The following is a 19,017-nucleotide window of genomic DNA, read 5'->3' as shown; positions in this document are numbered from 1 at the left end:
CCCTGACCTCTGACCTTTGCTGTGTTGTTGTGTCTGCAGAGTTGCGAGACGTGGAGCGGGAGGAATGTGTTGAGGGCAAAGTGGGGAACCATGACAATACACCTAAGGACCACCATGACACTCCGATCCAAACAGGGATTTCAGGTCAGTGTGTGTGTGTGTGTGTGCGTGTGCGTGTTTGTGTGCGTGTGTGTGTGTGCATCATACTAATTAATTAAATAGTATTTACCAAGGGCTGCCAAAAACCACTATTCTCTGTCTAGCTTCCATATTTTAGAAGAAAAAGAAACGCACACCTATTTAGGCGAGGTGCTGGCTAGCGGAGTAGAAAACTTAAAAATAAAGGAGAGCCGTACACTCTAGGAGCTCAGATGCAAAAATGTAATATCCAAAGTTTCGACAGCCAGGCTGTCTTCATCAGGGTATAATCGTGATGAAGACAGCTTGGCTGTCGAAACGTTGGATATTACATTTTTGCATCTGAGCTTCTAGACTAGAGTGTGCGGCTCTCCTTTATTTTCTAACTTCCATATGTTGACATTTTGTTATAGTAATGAGGTATTAGTCAGTGCCAAGAGTTCCTCAGAAGTCAAGGAAATAAACAGTCTGTCATTGTGTCTCCTTCTACTATTCCACCTGCTGTCAGAACTGACTATTTATAAATATGGAGAAACAGATCTCTTGAGAGCTATGTGCCTATGTGGTCTGTTGAAAACGATGCCGACATAAAAACCTTTAATCTGTAGTTCCAGATGACCCTGGGGATGACCCTGGGTTTGGGCTCCTGAACACATCAAGAAAAGTAAGCTACTCTTTTACAACACTCTATGTACAGCTCTAATATTAGCTAAAGGAACTTGAGAAGTGAATCCCAGTGGAATTATGACATATTTGAAATCAAACTTTCACCCAGACCGAGTACTAACTTCAATGGGATGTTTGCATGAGAAGGTTTGAGATTCGCATAGTGTATCTGTATGGTGTTGGAACCCTTTACAAGTCTACTCCTACCAACATCTTCCCTGGCTTTGTCTCCACCAGTATGTGAAGCCGATGAACTTCCAGGAGGAAGTGCGTGGCGACCGGGACCTAGATGGCTTCCTGGCCCAGGCCAGTATCCTATTGGATGATAAGGCAACCACTCTAGACGAGGTGCTAAGGTGCATGCTGACCCATGTAACGGAAGACGGCCACAGGGGCTGTGACATGGACGAGGTCATGAACACTGTGTTCACAGACACAGGAGGAGATGAGGACAATGGTGTGCATCGGGGAATAAAATGCAAAGTGCAGTTTGCAAATGGCAATTGCTGGAAGAGGCCAGTGTAGTTCTAAAATGAGGAAGTTGATAGAATCTCGTTTCTTAAGATTATCAGTAAAAATGTCTGTATGTAAAAATGATAGATTACTACGTAAAGCTTTGTCAGACTATAAATGACCAACCACCCAGCTTTGGAATAGTTAGATCAATTTCTATGCTTTTGAGAGAAGCTGGCTACTGTGCCTGGAGACTTCCAGCAATTGTGCTAAGCTAACAATAAGCTAACTTCAATTATTTTTAAACTCTACGTACAGACATAAAACTTATATCTGACTTTGGGTAAGTAGAATCCCCAAAATCGTGCAGTATCCCTTGAAGCACACAGGGTATTGGTGATAAATGAGATGGAATATTATATCAAGGTAGGCCTAATATCTCAGTGAAAACATTTATCATGATTTAGCTTTGTTTTTCAATGTACTAGAAAAAGATACACTTGTTGATATTAGTACCCTCTGTTTGCTCTCTCCAGTGCAATTGTTGTCCGAGACCATTCAGGGTGTGACTGCTTCTGCCACTGGAGTCCGCTACCAGCAGTCCTGGCTCTGTGTCCTGTGAGTAACAGCTGACATACTGTATTATCGGTCATTACTTGTTATTACTTTACGTAAGTAATGTTTCCAACACAGTCAAACCTCTGGTTTGACACAGTCAAACCTCAAACCTCTGATCATGAATTTGTCTGTCTGTGTACGTCGGTCCAGATGCAATGTGAAGAGCCTCCAGAGACGCCACGTCTGCATCGCCCGTCTGGAGAGACCACAGAACTGGGGAGCAAACTGTTGTGAGGCTCGATATGTCATCCTCATTCTCTCCCCACCTAGAACGGTAATGCTCCATTTGACCCATCTACGATTTAACAAGCAGAACATGATATTACACTAATACCAATATGTCTGTGGCAATATTACAGTAATGCCCATATTTATGTGTTTTGTGAGTTGGGAAATTTACTGGCAACTGATTAATATCTTAATAGTTCCATTATGTTCCTCAAATATTCTCTAAGTATTCTCTCGCTCCCCCAGAAAAGCACCAAGACTGCTATCGAGCTGGGCCGCACATTTGCCACCATGTTCTCAGACATCTCCTTCAGACAGAAACTGCTGGACGCCAAGACCCAGGAGGAGTTCAAACAAGAGCTGGTGCACCAGCGTCATCATCTCTCCATAGTCAATGAGAAACCAGCTACAGAGAAGCAGATGATCCATGCAGAAACAGACCCACGCAGCAAAAAAACACTAAAAGTAGGCAGGGACTACCTCATCAATCTGACGGGGACTGACATGGCCAACATGTAGCAGCTTCACTGTTCAATTGGAAACACAGTGCCGTGGGAAAGTATTCAGATCCCTTGACTTTTTCCACATTTTGTTCGGTTAGGCCTTATTCTAAAATGCATTAAGTTGTTTTTTCCCCTCATCAATCAACACACTGTGTTCTTGGGGACCTTCAATGTTGCAGAAATGTTTTGGTACCCTTCCTCAGATCCGTGCCTCAACACAATCCTGTCTCGGCGATCTACAGACAATTCCTTCGACCTCATGGTTTTGTTTTTGCTCTGACATGCACTGTCAACTGTGGAACCTTATATAGACAGGTGTGTGCCTTTACAAATTATGTCCAATCAATTGAATTTACCACAGGTGGACTCCAATCAAGTTGTATAAACATCTCAAGGATGATCAATGGAAACAGGATGCACCTGAGCTCAATTTCGAGTCTCATACCAAAGGGTCTGAATACTTATGTAAAGGGTATTTCTGTTTTTAATTTGAATACATCTGCTAACATTTCTAAAAACCTGTTTTTGCTTCGTCATTATGGGGTATTGTGTGTAGATTGCTGAGTATTTAAAAAAATGTTTTAATCCATTTTAGAATTAGGCTGTAACGTAACAAAATGTGGAAAAAGTCAAGGGGTCTGAATACTTTCCGAAGTCACTGTACCTGCTAGTTAAAGGGATGGTTCACTGTTTTTCAGGCTTATTTTTGACACAGGGTGTGGTTGTTTCATTCAAAAGATTCTGGATGTAAATAACCAGCTAACAATCTTAAATTTGGTTTGGATGAAACACTAAGTCGAAAATAAGCTAAAACGCAAATAAAATAAAGAGCATTACTTTACTTTTACTTTGAGTAACTATTCCTTTAAAGCGGCATGATAAAAGTATTTTCCCCGTTAGTGGTGTGGTCCCCTTATGAGATTTCCCCCATGTGGAGATGGACCACCCTCAGGTTTTCCTTTATCCAGACATATAAAGACTCGCTCCACTATGTAGTAATACTTCAGCCAATTTATTTTATCCCTTTCCCCCCTCTATCATCAAGTCCTCAGGAATGGTAAGCAGCTGGACTGCACATTCAGCTGTATGCCAAAATGTTGTATTTCCCTGGCAGCAGACTGCATCTAGGCTCTTGTAACGACAAAGTACTTCATTATGTAGCCTTCTTTAATCAAGGGGAAATTTCTGGGCTTAGTGTGCAGAGGCGCAACACAGAAATGCCTGCCCGGTTAAAGAAAAGTTGCGCTTGAAGTACCTTAGTAAAAATGATTTTGAATAACCAACCAACGCATCCACAATAATCCAGGTCAAATCCTTATTCCAGAGGGCTTTTATTTCTGTGTGCCTTAACAAACACAACTGTGGTGGATGTTGTGGTTTCAGGCCCCTCTGGTTTAGTGTCTTGTATTACTGTATTTATTATCCCTAAAGGACTACGTGCTTTGCAGTAGACCTACAGACCACATAATAGTACAGGATAGTTCAACCAATCAATAAAACGTTTGTTTCTCCACAGTGTGCAGATTTCTTTAAAGTTGGCCGAGGTATCTATGAGGATCTTCGTCGGCGACTACCACTCTATCCCTCAGACTTCACAGACGGTATAACTTTTAAGCTTAGCCTTCCTCTTGTCACTACATTTTAAAAGATACTTTGCCGTTATGGCCCCTCTATTTAGACCGGTCATGGATAATTATTTTTGATAATTGACTTCAATATGACATACAGTTTTTTAAATCATATTTAACACATCACATAGCCTAAACTTGTGAAAAAAGCTCAATCTTTCACCTTACAATTGCTGTTGTCATTACGATTATCACAGCTAGTTCATATCCAAGATTGTACCTGTATTTACAGTTGGCTGAGTTGTAAATTGCTCTCTGGTTGGTTAGCAGAGCTGTAAACTGCTCTCTGGTTGGTTGGCAGAGTTCTAAACTGCTTTCTGTTTGGTTGGCAAAGTTCTAAACTGCTCACCTGTTGGTCCGTATAGGTATGTACGGCAAAGACCGCTCCTGGCTGAAGTACACCACCACCGCCATCTTCCTGTACATTGCAATTCTACTTCCTAACATCGCCTTTGGTTCGCTGAACGATGAGAGCACGCGGGGAGAGATAGGTACAATCATCTGGATGTCTCCCTATCCTTCTGTCTTGTGCCTGTCCATCTGTCAAAGCCTGAATGACCCTGACTTAAATGTTTGAATAATTCAGCTTTCAATTAAATTCAAAAAAATTATATTTTCTGTTGATTGAATCCTGAAAATGTATATAGTCACTCACTGCATCTTTAAATATATATATATATATATATATATATATAAATCTTTGCCTACACTAACATTATAATGGTCTGTTCTTGATAGATGTCCGGAAAGTCATCGTTGGCCAGAGCATCGGAGGAGTGATCTACTCTCTGTTTGCTGGTGCTCCTTTGGTTATCCCACTGACTACAGCACCCCTGGCCATCTTTATTAGCGGTATGTCTACTACACTGGAAGATGATCTTAGAGAAACAGCTGGACAACATAAATACTACATCAATATCCTGTAGACTTGAATTATTTGTCTGATATTTTATGTTTGTAGTGATCCGGGGAATCTGTGATGACTACGATTTGGACTTCCCTGCCTTCTATGCCTGCATCGGCTTGTGGAACAGCTTCTTTCTCATCCTGGGAGCACTTTTGAATGTCAGTCTGTTCATGAAGCTCTTCAAACGGTCAGTGGACAAACAGCCATTCAGTGAATCAGGCTTCTGCTGGATGTATAACCAGACCAGTGCAGGCCATTGCAGTACAGCTTGATTCAGCTTTGTTTGGCTCAACTTTGTAGTTAGGAAAGGACCTTGACAGCATGACTACTGAACCCACTAAACATGTGACATTCCTGTCTGTTTTGACTTCATTTTTCCCATAAACATCATTGAAGGTACTCATCATTTCATTGAAGGTACTCACTTGTAATCAGTGTTGTGACTTTGCCTTGGTTTGTTATGTCTTGGTCTGTGGTTTATTCTGTTCAGATAAAGGGGTATACTCTGTGTTTCTTTTATACCCTTTCCTTACAGCTCATCAGAGGAAATCATAGCCCTGTTCATTTCAATAGCCTTTGTTGGGGACTCGGTGAAAGGCACTGTCAAAAGTGAGTCTGGGGATGGGGGGCTTACATTTACACAACATATTCAGGTGTTCCGCCCGCCAGGGAAATCCATCTTAGTGTAAATGTAGAGGTACCTAAGCGGGCTACCGGTCATCTGCACAGTAAATGTACCCAGCATATATCCATCAGTCTTTTTAAGAGGCCAGCGAAGCATGCAATCAAACTATTCTCCCGGGCAGGCTCTGAAGGGAACTGACATGTGTTCCGGAGGACGCCCTTGAGTTAAGCACAAATCAGTGGCTGAGGAAGTGGCAGACGAGCGTATACATATGTTGCGGTCTCTCCCTTATCCTTGGGCTGCCCGATTAACTCTTTCTTTCCCTGCCCTTATCCCTATTTCTACCCCTTTCTTTCTCTCTCTATAGTCTTTAATTACTTCTACCACGGGCCCACGCTGGCAACCAATAACAGCACTCGGGTGCTTCTAGAGATCAAGGAGTTAATGGAGAAGGCTGCAAATGCAACAGAGAGGCTGGGGAGTAGGACCAGCGATGGGGCCCCTGTGGTGAAGCATGTCACGCATGTGTTTCTGCCCGAGTCTCTGGTCCTGTGTACCAGGGAGAGGCCTATCCTCTGTCTCCTGCTCATGCTGGGGACTCTGTGGTTGGGGTATGCCCTCTACCAGCTGAGAAGGAGGTAAGTTCAGATCAAGTTGCACAAATATGCGGGCTGACCGCTGCCAGGCTGACCACTGCCAGGCTGACCACTACCAGGCTGACCACCGCCCCGTTCAATGGTGGCTAAAGGACACACGTTATCTCAGGGGTCTCCAACTTCAGTCTGCTGATTGTTTTTGTTCCAGCACTATCACTTCATTGTCGAACCGTCTACTGCTAAATTCAATTTATATAATTTAGAGTAGCAAAATGTTATTGTGTGCCCAATGCATAGTTGACATACTGCCTTGTGGCTTGGTTTACTTCCCACAGTCCTTATCTGCATGCCAAAGTGAGAGAGGTGGTGTCCGACTGTGCCTTACCCATCGCTGTCGTTATATTCTCCTTCATTGGTTCCTTCCTTTTCCTTGATGTAGAGCGTGAGTAGTACACATTATTGTTCAGAAAAGGGAATTGTCTGTTTTAAAATGGCCAATTTGTCATTGATCAAAATGTTTCAAGCAAGCCTTGAAAAATACTAGATAAATGCCACAAGACAAATCATGCCACTTTTCTAAACTGTTCCCAACATTTCAAAACAGTTCCTGTGTTCAACTTCCACAACGGGAAGATCTTCAGGCTGGCCCAGTTTGACAAGCTGACGGGCATGAACTGTCTGAGCGCTGTAGGCTTAGGCTTCCTCCTGGCGCTGCTCATCTTCATCGACCAGAATATTGTCATATCACTCACCCACGTCCCCGAAGCAAAGTAGGATCTTCCATATTTTTACTTTATACTCTAGGTTAAGAATGTGTGCTGCAGAGTGGATATAACTGCACCGCCAGGAGAATATTGCAGAATCATTACATTAACGTTTGATGATTGCAAACAAACCTGCAAGAGAGTTTGTCACAATTATGTACTTTTGCTGCAGCACAGCACATGCATTTTTTCAACACACTCAACCTTATAGTATACTCTATAACGCTACTCTATTATGCTGTATATTGTATTTGGTTTTCATTAAATATGACTTTGTCGTAAGGCTTTGACCAGTGCTTAATTTGAGGTGGATTCGGTACCTCTCGTGGCATGAAAAATGGTCACTTTTTGCAATGTAAAAATTCTAACAAACGCGATCAAAGTTCATTCGAGTTGCCTCTTTGTTAATTCTAGAGCCGTGCGAAGGGTTCTGGAGGAGCTTCAGCACGCCTGATAAATTGAAATACATTTTCCAAAGTTATAGAGTTACTGCTGTGTGTTCCGAAATAAATGAAATAATTCAGAATAGCTTACTACACCATGAGAAAGACAAAATATTTGCCACAGAGGATAAATTGCTTATTTAAAAAATAGCCTAGCTGTGGAGTGTAGCCCAATGAGGCATTAGCCTACAGTAGGGAATGCGCGACAAATCTCTCAGTGAACAAACAGCATGCAGACAAAACTGGCTTTTCGCAATATTTCAAATAGTCTACAATCATGGAAAACACAGGTTGGAAAGCAAATGTCTAACGCTGAAAGGAGAATACTCAAATTTGTCAGATGTAAGCTAACCAAATATTTGATAAACTTCCAAATATTGTTTAACAAAGTAAAACAAGAGAGAGAGGCTTTTGGCATGAGTGCATTATGCCATCACCAGTGAGTGAGCTGCGATTCATTGGGAGAGTCAGTGAAACTGGAAAGCATTTTTAGGACTATAATTTCCTCCTCATATTGTAGCCTACAATATGCGTCCACACACACAGGACTAGACTATTGATGGATTCAAGACAAGGTCGTTTTCATTGATCTCAGATACTCAGTTTGTGAGTGTCAAAGTAGCCTGCCATTTCCATATTATGGTGCTTTTAACTCTGAAAAAAACCTGCGTTAAATTCCCCCATTATCCAGTTCTTGAACGCACTAAAGTCGGAAGTCTGAGATTTCCATAAAAAGATTATGCCAAAGTCTACATTCATGTAAAATGAGGTAGAATTGCATGAAATTAGTTTATTAAAGGCCCAATATGTCCTGGACCATAGGCCACTAAAATGTGGCCTAGGGTCCCATGTGTGCTACTTCTGTAAGTGCCTCTACTCTACTGCTCTATACCACTACACAAATATGATGATATGCATGCAATGCTTTTCGGTGCCCCACTCTTTTGCTCAGTTTTTGTTCCAGCCCCTTTACAAATTAAGCACTGGCTTTGACCAGCTCAACAAACACGTTGGTAGCCTATCCAGCCAGTATGTTGGTAGCCTATCCAGCCAGTATGTTGGTAGCCTATCCAGCCAGTATGTTGGTAGCCTATCCAGCGCGATGTCATCCATGGTCCACGATTAGTCCATGTATGTCTGAATTGTATAATGCCAAACTGTTCTGTGTCTATGTGGTAATGTTTCAGGTTATTGAAGGGAACTGCATTCCACTGGGACCTGATGCTGACCGGCTTCATCAACATCCTCATGTCGTGTCTGGGTTTGCCGTGGATGCACGCTGCATTCCCACACTCCTCCCTGCACGCACGTCAGCTGGCCAAGGTGGAGCTGCACGTGGAGGGGGGACACCTCTATGAAACGTGAGTGAGGGCAGCTTGACCAAAGATTTAGAGGCAGTTTTCTGCATAACTTGTTGTGAACATTTATTATTTTTTGAAACAGTTACTTACAAGGACGGTTGCAGAGTCCCAGATGAAGACAACTTAAACCTACTTTAATGAAGATTTTTCATTTAACAGTTTTATTCCTGTAGTCTGTGCGATCTCCAATATTCTATCTGGAGTCTGTTGTTCAATGGCCCTTGAAACAAGATTATGGGTGGGTGTTTCTAATGAGACTAAACAAGAGGCTCTCTCTTCAAGAATGCCTGTTTCTGTTTCTGTCGGTTTACAGCATTGTCAATGTGAAGGAGACGCGGATCACGGCTCTGACGGCTAACATCCTGATCGGCCTGTCAGTGTTCTTGTTACCCATCCCTCTGCAGTGGATCCCCAAGCCTGTCCTCTACGGCCTTTTCCTCTACATAGCAGCCACCTCCCTCGACGGCAACCAGATGTTTGACCGCATGCTCCTCCTCCTCAAAGAACAGGTGAGAGTGAGGAAAATAGGGACGTGTGTGTGTGTGTGTGTGTGTGTGTGTGTGTGTCTATTCCATCCATCCATCCATCCATAAGTCTGTCCATCCATCCGTATGTATGTATGTATTTATTTCTTTATTTCTTTATTTATACAATTGAAGTCGGAAGTTTACATACACTTAGGTTGGAGTCGTTTTTCAACCACTCAAATTTCTTGTTAACAAACTATAGTTTTGGCAAGTCGGTTAGGACGTCTACTTTGTGCATGACACAAGTAATTTTTCCCTGTCTGTTTACAGACAGATTATTTCACTTATAATTCACTAAATCACAATTCCAGTGGGTCAGAGGTTTACATACACTAAGTTGACTGTGCCTTTAAACAGCTTGGAAAATTCCAGAAAATGATGTCATGGCTTTAGAAGCTTCTGATAGGCTAATTGACCTCATTTGAGTAAATTGGACGTGTATCTGTGGATGTATTTCAAAGCCTACCTTCAAACTCAGTGCCTCTTTGTTTGACATCATGGGAAAATCTAAAGAAATCAGCCAAGACCTCAAATCATTGGAAACCTCCACAAGTCTGTTTCATCCTTGGGAGAAATGTCCAAACACCTGAAGGTACCACGTTCATCTGTACAAACAATAGTACGCAAGAATAAACACCACGGGACAACGCAGCCGTCATACCGCTCAGGAAGGAGATGCGTTCCGTCTCCTAGAGATGAATGTACTTTGGTGCAAAAAGTGCAAATCAATCCCAGAACAACAGCAAAGGACCTTGTGAAGATGCTGGAGGAAACTGGTACAAAAGTTTCGATATCCACAGTAAACGAGTCCTATATCGACCTAACATGAAAGGCCGCTCAGCAAGGAAGAAGCCACTGCTCCAAAACCACAATAAAAAAGCCAGACTACGGTTTGCAACTCCACATGGGGACAAAGATTGTACTTTCTGGAGAAATATCCTCTGGTCTGATGAAACAGAAATAGAAATGTTTGGCCATAATGAACATTGTTATGTTTGGAAGAAAAAGGGGGAGGATTGCAAGCTGAAGAACCTCTCGATGTTGCAGCTGTAGAACCTTTTGGGGATCTCAGGACCCATGCCAAATATTTTTAGTTTCCTGAGGGGAAATAGGCTTTGTCGTGGTGTGTTTGGACAATCCTAGTTTGTTGTTGATGTGGACAACAAGGAACTTGAAGCTCTCAACCTGCTCCACTACAGCCCCTTCGATGAGAAAGGGAGCGTGCTCGGTCCTCCTTGTCCTGTAGTCCACAATCATCTACCTAGTCTTGGTTAAGTTGAGGGATAGGTTGTTATTCTGGCACCACCCGGCCAGGTCTCTGACCTCCTCTCTATAGGCTGTCTCGTCATTGTCGGTGATCAGGCATAACACTGTTGTGTCGTCTGCAAACTTAATGATGGTGTTGGAGTCGTGGGTGAACAGGGAATACAGGAGGGGACTGAGCACTCACCCCTGTGGAGCTCCAGTGTTGAGGATCAGCATGGCAGATGTGTTGCTACCTACCCTCACCACCTGGGGGTGGCCCGTCAGGAAGTCCAGGATCCAGTTGCAGAGGGAGGTGTTTAGTCCCAGGATCCTTAGCTTAGTGATGAGCTTTGAGGGTACTATGGTGTTGAACGCTGAGCTGCAGTCAATGAATAGCATTCTCACATAAGTGTTCCTTTTGTCCAGATGGGAAAGAGAGATTGTATCATCTGGGGATCTGTTTGGGCGGTATGCAAATTGGAGTGGGTCTAGGGTTTCTGGGATAATGGTGTTGATGTGAGCCATTAACAACATTTCAAAGCACTTCATGGCTATGGACATCAGTGCTACGGGTCTATAGTAATTTAGGCAGGTTGCCTTTGTGTTCATGGGCACAGGGTCTATGGGGGTCTGATTGAAACATGTTGCTATTACAGACTCAATCAGGGACATGTTGAAAATGTCAGTGAATACACCTGCCAATGGGTCAGCACATGCCTGAGCACATGTCCTGGTAATCTGTCTGGCCCCGCAGCCTTGTGTATGTTGACCTGTTTAAAGGTCTTACTCATGTTGGCTACGGAGAGCGTGATCACACAGTCGTCCGGAACAGCTGATGCTCTCATGCATGCCTCAGTGTTGTTTGCCTCGAAGCGAGCATAGAAGTGATTTAGCTCGTCTGGTAGGTTTGTGTCATGGGCAGCTCGCGGCTGTGCTTCCCTTTGTAGTCTGTAATAGTTTGCAAGCCCTTCCACATAAGACGAACATCGTAGCCGGTGTAGTATGATTCAATCTTAGCCCTGTATTGACGCTTTGCCTGTTTGATCTTTCGTCGCAGGGCATAGCAGGATTTTTTGTACGCTTCTGGGTTAGAGTCCCGCACGTTGAAAGCGGCAGCTCTACCCTTTAGCTCAGTGCGAATGTTGCCTGTAATCCATGGCTTCTGGTTGGGATATGTACGTACAGTCACTGTGGGGACGACGTCCTCGATGCACTTATTGATAAAGCCAGTGACTGATGTGGTTTACTCCTCAATGCCATCGGAAGAATCCCGGAACATGTTTCAGTCTGTGATAGCAAAACTGTCCTGTAGTTTAGCATCTGCTTCATCTGACCACTTTTTAATAGACCGAGTCACTGGTGCTTCCTGCTTTCATTTTTGTTAGTAAGCGGGAATCAGAAGGATAGAGTCGTGGTCGGATTTACCAAATGGAGGGAGAGGGAGAGCTTTGTAAGCGTCTCTGTGAGTGGAGTAGAGGTGATCTAGAATTTTTTTCCCTCTGGTTGTACATTTAACATGTTGATAGAAATTTGGTAGAACTGATTTAAGTTTCCCTGCATTAAAGTCTCTGGCCACTAGTAGCGCTGCCTCTGGGTGAATGGTTTCCTGTTTACTTATTTCCTTATACAACTGACTGAGTGCGGTCTTAGTGCCAGCATCTGTCTGTGGTGGTAAATAAACAGCCACGAAAAGTATAGCTGAAAACTCTCTTTGCAGGTAGTGTGGCCTGCAATTTATCACAATATACTCTACTTCAGGCGAGCAAAAATCTAGAGACTTCCTTAGATTTTGTGCACCAGCTATTGTTTACCAATATGCACAGACCGCCCCCCCTCGTCTTAATGGAGTGTGCTGTTCTATCTTGCCGGTGCAGCATATATCCCGCTAGCTGAATATCCATGTCGTCATTCAGCCACTATTCCATGAAACATAGGATATTACAGTTTTTGATGTCCCATTGGTAGGACATTCGTGATCGTACCTCGTCTAATACCTCGTCTAATTTGTTGTCCAATGATTGCACATTGGCAAGTAGTATTGGCAGTAACGGCAGCTTTCCCTGTCGCCTTCTCCGGGTCCTGACCAGGCATCCGGCTCTTTGTCCTCTGTACCTGCGTCACTTCCTCTTGCAAATAACGGGGATGTTGGCCCTGTGGGGTGTTTGGAGAATGTCTTGTGCGTCGTCCTTGATGTAGAAATATAAACAGTGGGAAGAACAAGTATTTGATACACTGCCGATTTTGCAGGTTTTCCTACTTACAAAGCATGTAGAGGTCTGTAATTTTTTATCATAGGTACACTTCAACTGCGAGAGACGCACCAGTTTGAACTTGTTACCTGTATAAAAGACACCTGTCCACACACTCAATCAAACAGACTCCAACCTCTCCACTATGGCCAAGACCAGAGAGCTGTGTAAGGACATCAGGGATAAAATTGTAGACCTGCACAAGGCTGGGATGGGCTACAGGACAATAGGCAAGCAGCTTGGTGAGAAGGCAACAACTGTTGACGCAATCATTTGAAAATGGAAGAAGTTAAAGATGACGGTCAATCACCTCGGTCTGGGGCTCCATGCAAGATCTCACCTCGTGGGGTATCAATGATCATGAGGAAGGTGAGGGATCAGCCCAGAACTACACGGCAGGACCTGGTCAATGACCTGAAGAGAGCTGGGCCCACAGTCTCAAAGAAAACCATTAGTAACACACTACGCCGTCATGGATTAAAATCCTGTAGCGCACGCAAGGTCCCGCTGCTCAAGCCAGCGCATGTCCAGTTCCGTCTGAAGTTTGTCAATGACCATCTGGATGATCCAGAGGAGGAATGGTAGAAGGTCATGTGGTCTGATGAGACAAAAATACAGCTTTTTGGTCTAAACTCCACTCGCCGTGTTTGGAGGAAGAAGAAGGATGAGTACAACCCCAAGAACACCAACCCAACCATGAAGCAAGGAGGTGGAAACATCATTCTTTGGGGATGCTTTTCTGCAAAGGGGACAGGATGACTGCACTGTATTGAGGGGAGGATGGATGGGGCCATGTATCGCGAGTTCTTGCCCAACAACCTCCTTCCCTCAGTAAGAGCATTGAAGATGGGCCGTGGCTGGGTCTTCCAGCATGACAACGACCCGGAACACACAGCCAGGGCAACTAAGGAGTGGCTCCGTAAGAAGCATCTCAAGGTCCTGGAGTGGCCTAGTCAGTCTCCAGACCCAAACCCAATAGAACATATTTGGAGGGAGCTGAAAGTCCGTATTGCCCAGCGACAGACCCGAAAACTGAAGGATCTGGAGAAGGTCTGTATGGAGGAGTGGGCCAAAATCACTGCTGCAGTGTGTGCAAACCTGGTCAAGAACTACAGGAAACGTATGATCTCTGTAATTGCAAACAAAGGTTTCTGTACCAAATATTAAGTTCTGCTTTTCTGATGTATCAAATACTTATGTCATGCAATAAAATGCAATTTAATAACTTAAAAATCATACAATGTGATTTTCTGGATTCTGTCTCTCACAGTCTCACAGTGTACATATGATAAAAAATTGCAGACCTCTACATGCTTTGTAAGTAGGAAATCCTGCAAAATCGGCAGTGTTTTAAATACTTCTCCCCACTGTATCTATATTAGCAATAAGTGATGTAATGGTGAATAGCAGAGCAGCTAAAAGGGTTAACCATGATGGTAAACCATCTCCTCTCCCTCCCATCAGACCTCCTAGTCAACCATGATGTTAAACCATCTACTCTCCCTCTGCCTCCCCTCACACGTCCCAGTCAACCATGATGCTAAACCATCTCCTCTCCCTCTGCCTCCTCTCAGACGTCCTAGTCAACCACAATGTTAAACCATCTCCTCTCCTTCCCCTCACACGTCCCAGTCAACCATGATGTTAAACCATCTCCTCTCCCTCTGCGTCCCCTCACACATCCCAGTCAACCATGATGTTAAACCATCTCCTCTGCCTCCCCTCAGACGTTCTAGTCAACCATGATGTTAAACCATCACCTCTGCCTCTCCTCAGACGTTCTAGTCAACCATGATGTTAAACCATCTCCTCTGCCTCCCCTCAGATGTTCTAGTCAACCATGATGTTAAACCATCTCCTCTGCCTCTCCTCAGACGTTCTAGTCAACCATGATGTTAAACCATCTCCTCTCCCTCTGCCTCCCCTCACACATCCCAGTTAACCATGATGTTCAACCATCTCCTCTCCCTCCCTCATGATGTTAAGGGATAGGTGGGGCGCTACCGTCCTACCTCGACAACATCCAGTGAAATTGCAGAGCACGAAATTCAAAATACAAAAATAGTAATATTAAACATTCATGAACATACAAGTGTCTTACATCGTTTAAAAGCTTAACTTCTTGTTAATCCAACCGCCGTGTCAGATTTCAAAAAGGCTTTATGGTGAAAGCATACCATGAGATTATCTGAGGATAGCGCCCCACACACAAAAGCATTAAAAACATTTTCCAAACCAGCAGAAGTGTCACAAAAGTCAGAAATAGCGATAAAATAAATCACTTACCTTTGAAGATCTTCCCCCATCTCCTCTCCCTCCCCTCAGATATCCTAGTCAACCATGATGTTAAACAATCTCCTCTCCCTCTGCCTCCCCTCAAAAATCCTAGTCAACCAAGATGTTAAACCATCTCTTCTCCATCTCTCTCCCCTCTGACGTCCTAGTCAACCACAATGTTAAACCATCTCCTCTCTCTCCCCTCAGATGTCCTAGTCAACCATGATAATAAACCATTTCCTCTGCCTCCCCTCAGACGTCCTAGTCAACCATAATATTAAACCATCTCCTCTGCCTCCCCTCAGACGTCCTAGTCAACCACAATGTTAAACCATCTCCTCTCTCGCCCCTCAGACTTCCTAGTCAACCATGATGTTAAACCATCTCCTCTGCCTCCCCTCAGACGTCCTAGCCAACCATGATGTTCAACCATCTCCTCTCCCTCTGCCTCCCCTCACACGTCCTAGTCAACCATGATGTTCAACCATATCCTCTCCCTCCCCTCAGATGTCCTTGTCAACCATGATGGTAAACCATCTCTTCTCCTTCCCCTCAGACATCCTAGTTAACCATGATGTTAAACCATCTCCTCTCCCTCCCCTCAGACTTCCTACCCTCCCACCCACTACATTCGGAGGGTGCCCCAGAAGAAGGTGCACTTCTTCACAGCCCTGCAGATACTGCAGTTGATCATCCTGTGTGCGTTTGGCATGTACCCTCTGCCCTATATTAAGATGATCTTCCCCTTCTTGATGATCCTGCTCATTCCCATCAGGTAACAGACACATAATTAAATAGAACACATTTTATTGTACCTCTATTGAATTGGTATAGTCCTCCTGACCAGCAGGGGGCAGAGAAGTCCACAAAAAAAACTGGGAAGCTGAACCAGGGGCGTTTGGCTTTGAACAAAGGGTAGCAGTAGCCTCTATTGGTTAGAAAAACGTGCCTGGTTGATTTCCATGGTTAAATATTCAAGATCACCAATAATTGATTGTTGTGGCTTTCTATTAACAAAGATTATAACAGGTGTATTTACCATTAAAAACAACAAAGACTGTAGTTCAATGACACTTACTACAGTAGTGAGTTTGATTTTGAATAAATTGGGTTTAATGTGTGTCTCTGTATCTCTTCACCAGGACTAACCTGCTGCCAAGGGTAATCGAGGCGAAGTATCTGGACATCATGGATTCTCAGCACATGTAGACAGACAGAGGGAGAACTCTGAAAGGACTGATACCAAGGCCTTGATTCAATTTGTAGCGCTGAAGACCTGCACTAAAGCTCAATAGAAATTTAAAGATAATGTTCCCGCATTTGTGGAGACTGCATTCAAAGAAGGTGCTGTCAGCTCGATCAGAAATGACCGTTCAATTAAAATCGCACTACAGTGCAAATCTTCAGCTCTATGAATTGATTTGAGCCCCCTAAAATACAAAATGTATTTTGTAAACTGGGTCAAAGACATATAAGGTTTTCAAAGTAGCAAAAAAATAAAACAGCAATTACAATTCCCTTCAAATCCTTTTTATGTTCATTGGAGTGTCATATATGCCCTTATATTAGTTATATTCAAGAATAAAGTCAATAAAAAAAATGTGATTGATATGAATGTACCCTAGTAAAATGTCATTCAGTATAACACTAAGTGTTAAAAAAATAAATGTATGCCCATTTTTCATAATCCCAAGGTTATATTCATGCTTAGACTGGTAGAAATATAACTACCCAGAAAAAATGACCATTATTTTTATTTTGAATACCACATATTTTATGTGTCACAGGTACAACTCAAAATCTATTGAAGGTCTTTTACAAAAACTTCCTGCCTTACACTGAAAAAAATTGTAAAATCGACGAAAATATCTTTCACTTCATCCTTTGAGATTTGTTTTTATCTATCTGAGTCAACAAAACAAAGTTATTGCATTTTAATATAAAATACTGGTGTTATACTGTACGACAATATTTTGTTACCCTGAATGACACATCACTACGGCCCAAAAATATTGATTAAATGTGATTCCTTTAGCAACAACAACAATGATCCTATGAATGATTATTAGTAGCCACAATAGTATTTTTCAAGGACTCAGATGGTTGCTCCAGTTCTGGAGGTGCAGGTTCATGTTGTACTTGTACAAGTTGTTCAGGGGGCTGCTCAAAATAGTTTCCTTCAGTGGATACTGGAGTTAAGTTCATCACCACATTCATTTGTTCGATTCTTTCACGGTGCTTCCTCTAATTTAATCTCAAATGTTCCCTCTTTTTCAGCATGAGATTGTGTCATTGTATGGATCGGTGGATGATCAGGATAGACGTCCTTCTTTCTTCTCTGATAGCTAAAAAACTCAAATGTAATAGACACTGGCATGTAATGTAATACTAAAATGTAATAGACACTGGCACAGAATGGGATTCACATCCATGAAATGTTATTAGTAGTCTATTAAAAGTAGGCTATACAATGATAACACTTAATCAAAGTTTAAAAGTTAAATCAACTCCCTCTCCTTTTCTCTTTCAAACATGTTTTGTTACTATTTCATTGCTAATGTTAATAATAATCACTTTACTATAATTTGAGCCTGTGGCAACACTTTACGTTGCATTAAATTGCATTATTACACAATTATTACATAATAGTTAATGTTATAATTATACATTGTTACACTGTAACTGGTAAATGTATATTTAATGCAGGTACACAAATGTAATTCCAAGATACCTACACAAAATAGCTACATAAAATGGCCATCAAACTACTTCAATTCAAATTTGTACAGTCTCGATTTTTCATATAGTGCCCCAAATGTGAAGCAGCAATAAACCAAAATCCATTTTTAATCCATAATTGTGTGTGTGTTTGTAATATTATATTAACTAATATACTCCATCAGTTATACCTTAACTGCAGTGCAATAAAACATTAACTACAGTGTAATAGTGCAACTTAATGTTCAGCGTTATCCACCCAGCTTTATATGCTATTGTATCCTATTCTGTTGCTGACAGTAGCATGAAACAATGAAAACAATACCTTGCTTTTCTTCTGGCTAGTCTTTCCTCCCTAGCAACTGGATCTGCATTAATCTGTTGTCTGTGCCGTGCAGCCCTCTTCTTATTAGACAACGGCATCTACAGTATAAATATAATGTGCCTTGAAATACCTTAAAATGTCATAAATTAGTTTACAATGTTAATATTCAGTATTCAAACATCAAGTAAATATCAATTGCATGATTAAATGTTGTAAACTAGTGAAAACATGGGATAACAAAGCTACTGTCATTCAGCATAATGGTGACAATGTGGTATAACATGAAACTTTTGTTGTGCTGAAGAACAAAAGCGTGATCCTTAAGGATGGATTTCATAAATAAACATATTTAACAGGCAGTTCCTTGGCCATCTATATAAAATTAATGACATTGACCTATAAAGATTATTCTTACTTTTTATATTTAATAGAGCTTTTTATAAAATAATTGTCATGTTGTCTTGTCTCTGTCCTTTCCCTTCACCCTGTCTCCCTCTGCTGGTCGTTGTTATGTTACCTTTTCTCCCCCTCTTTTTCCCCAGCTGTGCCTTGTCTCCTCCTAATTACCCATTCACCCCGTTCCCCACCTGTTCCCTTTTTCCCTCTGATTAGGTCCCTATATCTCTCTCTGTTTCTGCTCCTGTCCTTGTCGGATTCTTGTTTGTTTGTTTGTGTTTCATGCCTGAGCCAGACTATCGTCATGTTTGCTGTAACCTTGTCCTGTCCTGTCGGAATCTGCCGGTCTA

General features: G+C 42.5%; 1 protein-coding gene across 2 annotated transcripts in view; it reads left to right on the top strand.

Moving 5' to 3' along the window:
• LOC110488999 (solute carrier family 4 member 11) overlaps window positions 1-18,082 on the top strand; it is a 37,445-nt gene extending 19,363 nt beyond the window's left edge. For both annotated transcript variants that reach the window (XM_021561527.3, XM_021561528.3), the window contains exons 3-20: window positions 40-144; window positions 747-802; window positions 1,042-1,261; window positions 1,794-1,875; window positions 2,026-2,149; window positions 2,350-2,568; window positions 4,123-4,207; window positions 4,600-4,725; window positions 4,973-5,086; window positions 5,196-5,328; window positions 5,677-5,750; window positions 6,134-6,404; window positions 6,698-6,804; window positions 6,967-7,132; window positions 8,757-8,930; window positions 9,244-9,439; window positions 15,834-16,003; window positions 16,371-18,082. In XM_021561527.3, coding sequence (XP_021417202.2) covers window positions 40-144; window positions 747-802; window positions 1,042-1,261; window positions 1,794-1,875; window positions 2,026-2,149; window positions 2,350-2,568; window positions 4,123-4,207; window positions 4,600-4,725; window positions 4,973-5,086; window positions 5,196-5,328; window positions 5,677-5,750; window positions 6,134-6,404; window positions 6,698-6,804; window positions 6,967-7,132; window positions 8,757-8,930; window positions 9,244-9,439; window positions 15,834-16,003; window positions 16,371-16,437 — 2,489 coding nt within the window. In that variant the 3' untranslated portion in view covers window positions 16,438-18,082. The remainder of the gene's footprint in view (window positions 1-39; window positions 145-746; window positions 803-1,041; window positions 1,262-1,793; window positions 1,876-2,025; window positions 2,150-2,349; window positions 2,569-4,122; window positions 4,208-4,599; window positions 4,726-4,972; window positions 5,087-5,195; window positions 5,329-5,676; window positions 5,751-6,133; window positions 6,405-6,697; window positions 6,805-6,966; window positions 7,133-8,756; window positions 8,931-9,243; window positions 9,440-15,833; window positions 16,004-16,370) is intronic.
• Window positions 18,083-19,017: the final 935 nt, after the last annotated feature.

The sequence above is a fragment of the Oncorhynchus mykiss genome, chromosome 14 (assembly GCF_057628025.1).
Source record: "Oncorhynchus mykiss isolate SJ-2025 chromosome 14, ASM5762802v1, whole genome shotgun sequence".
Lineage (NCBI taxonomy): Eukaryota > Metazoa > Chordata > Actinopteri > Salmoniformes > Salmonidae > Oncorhynchus > Oncorhynchus mykiss.
This window is presented reverse-complemented; position numbering and strand designations above follow the sequence as displayed.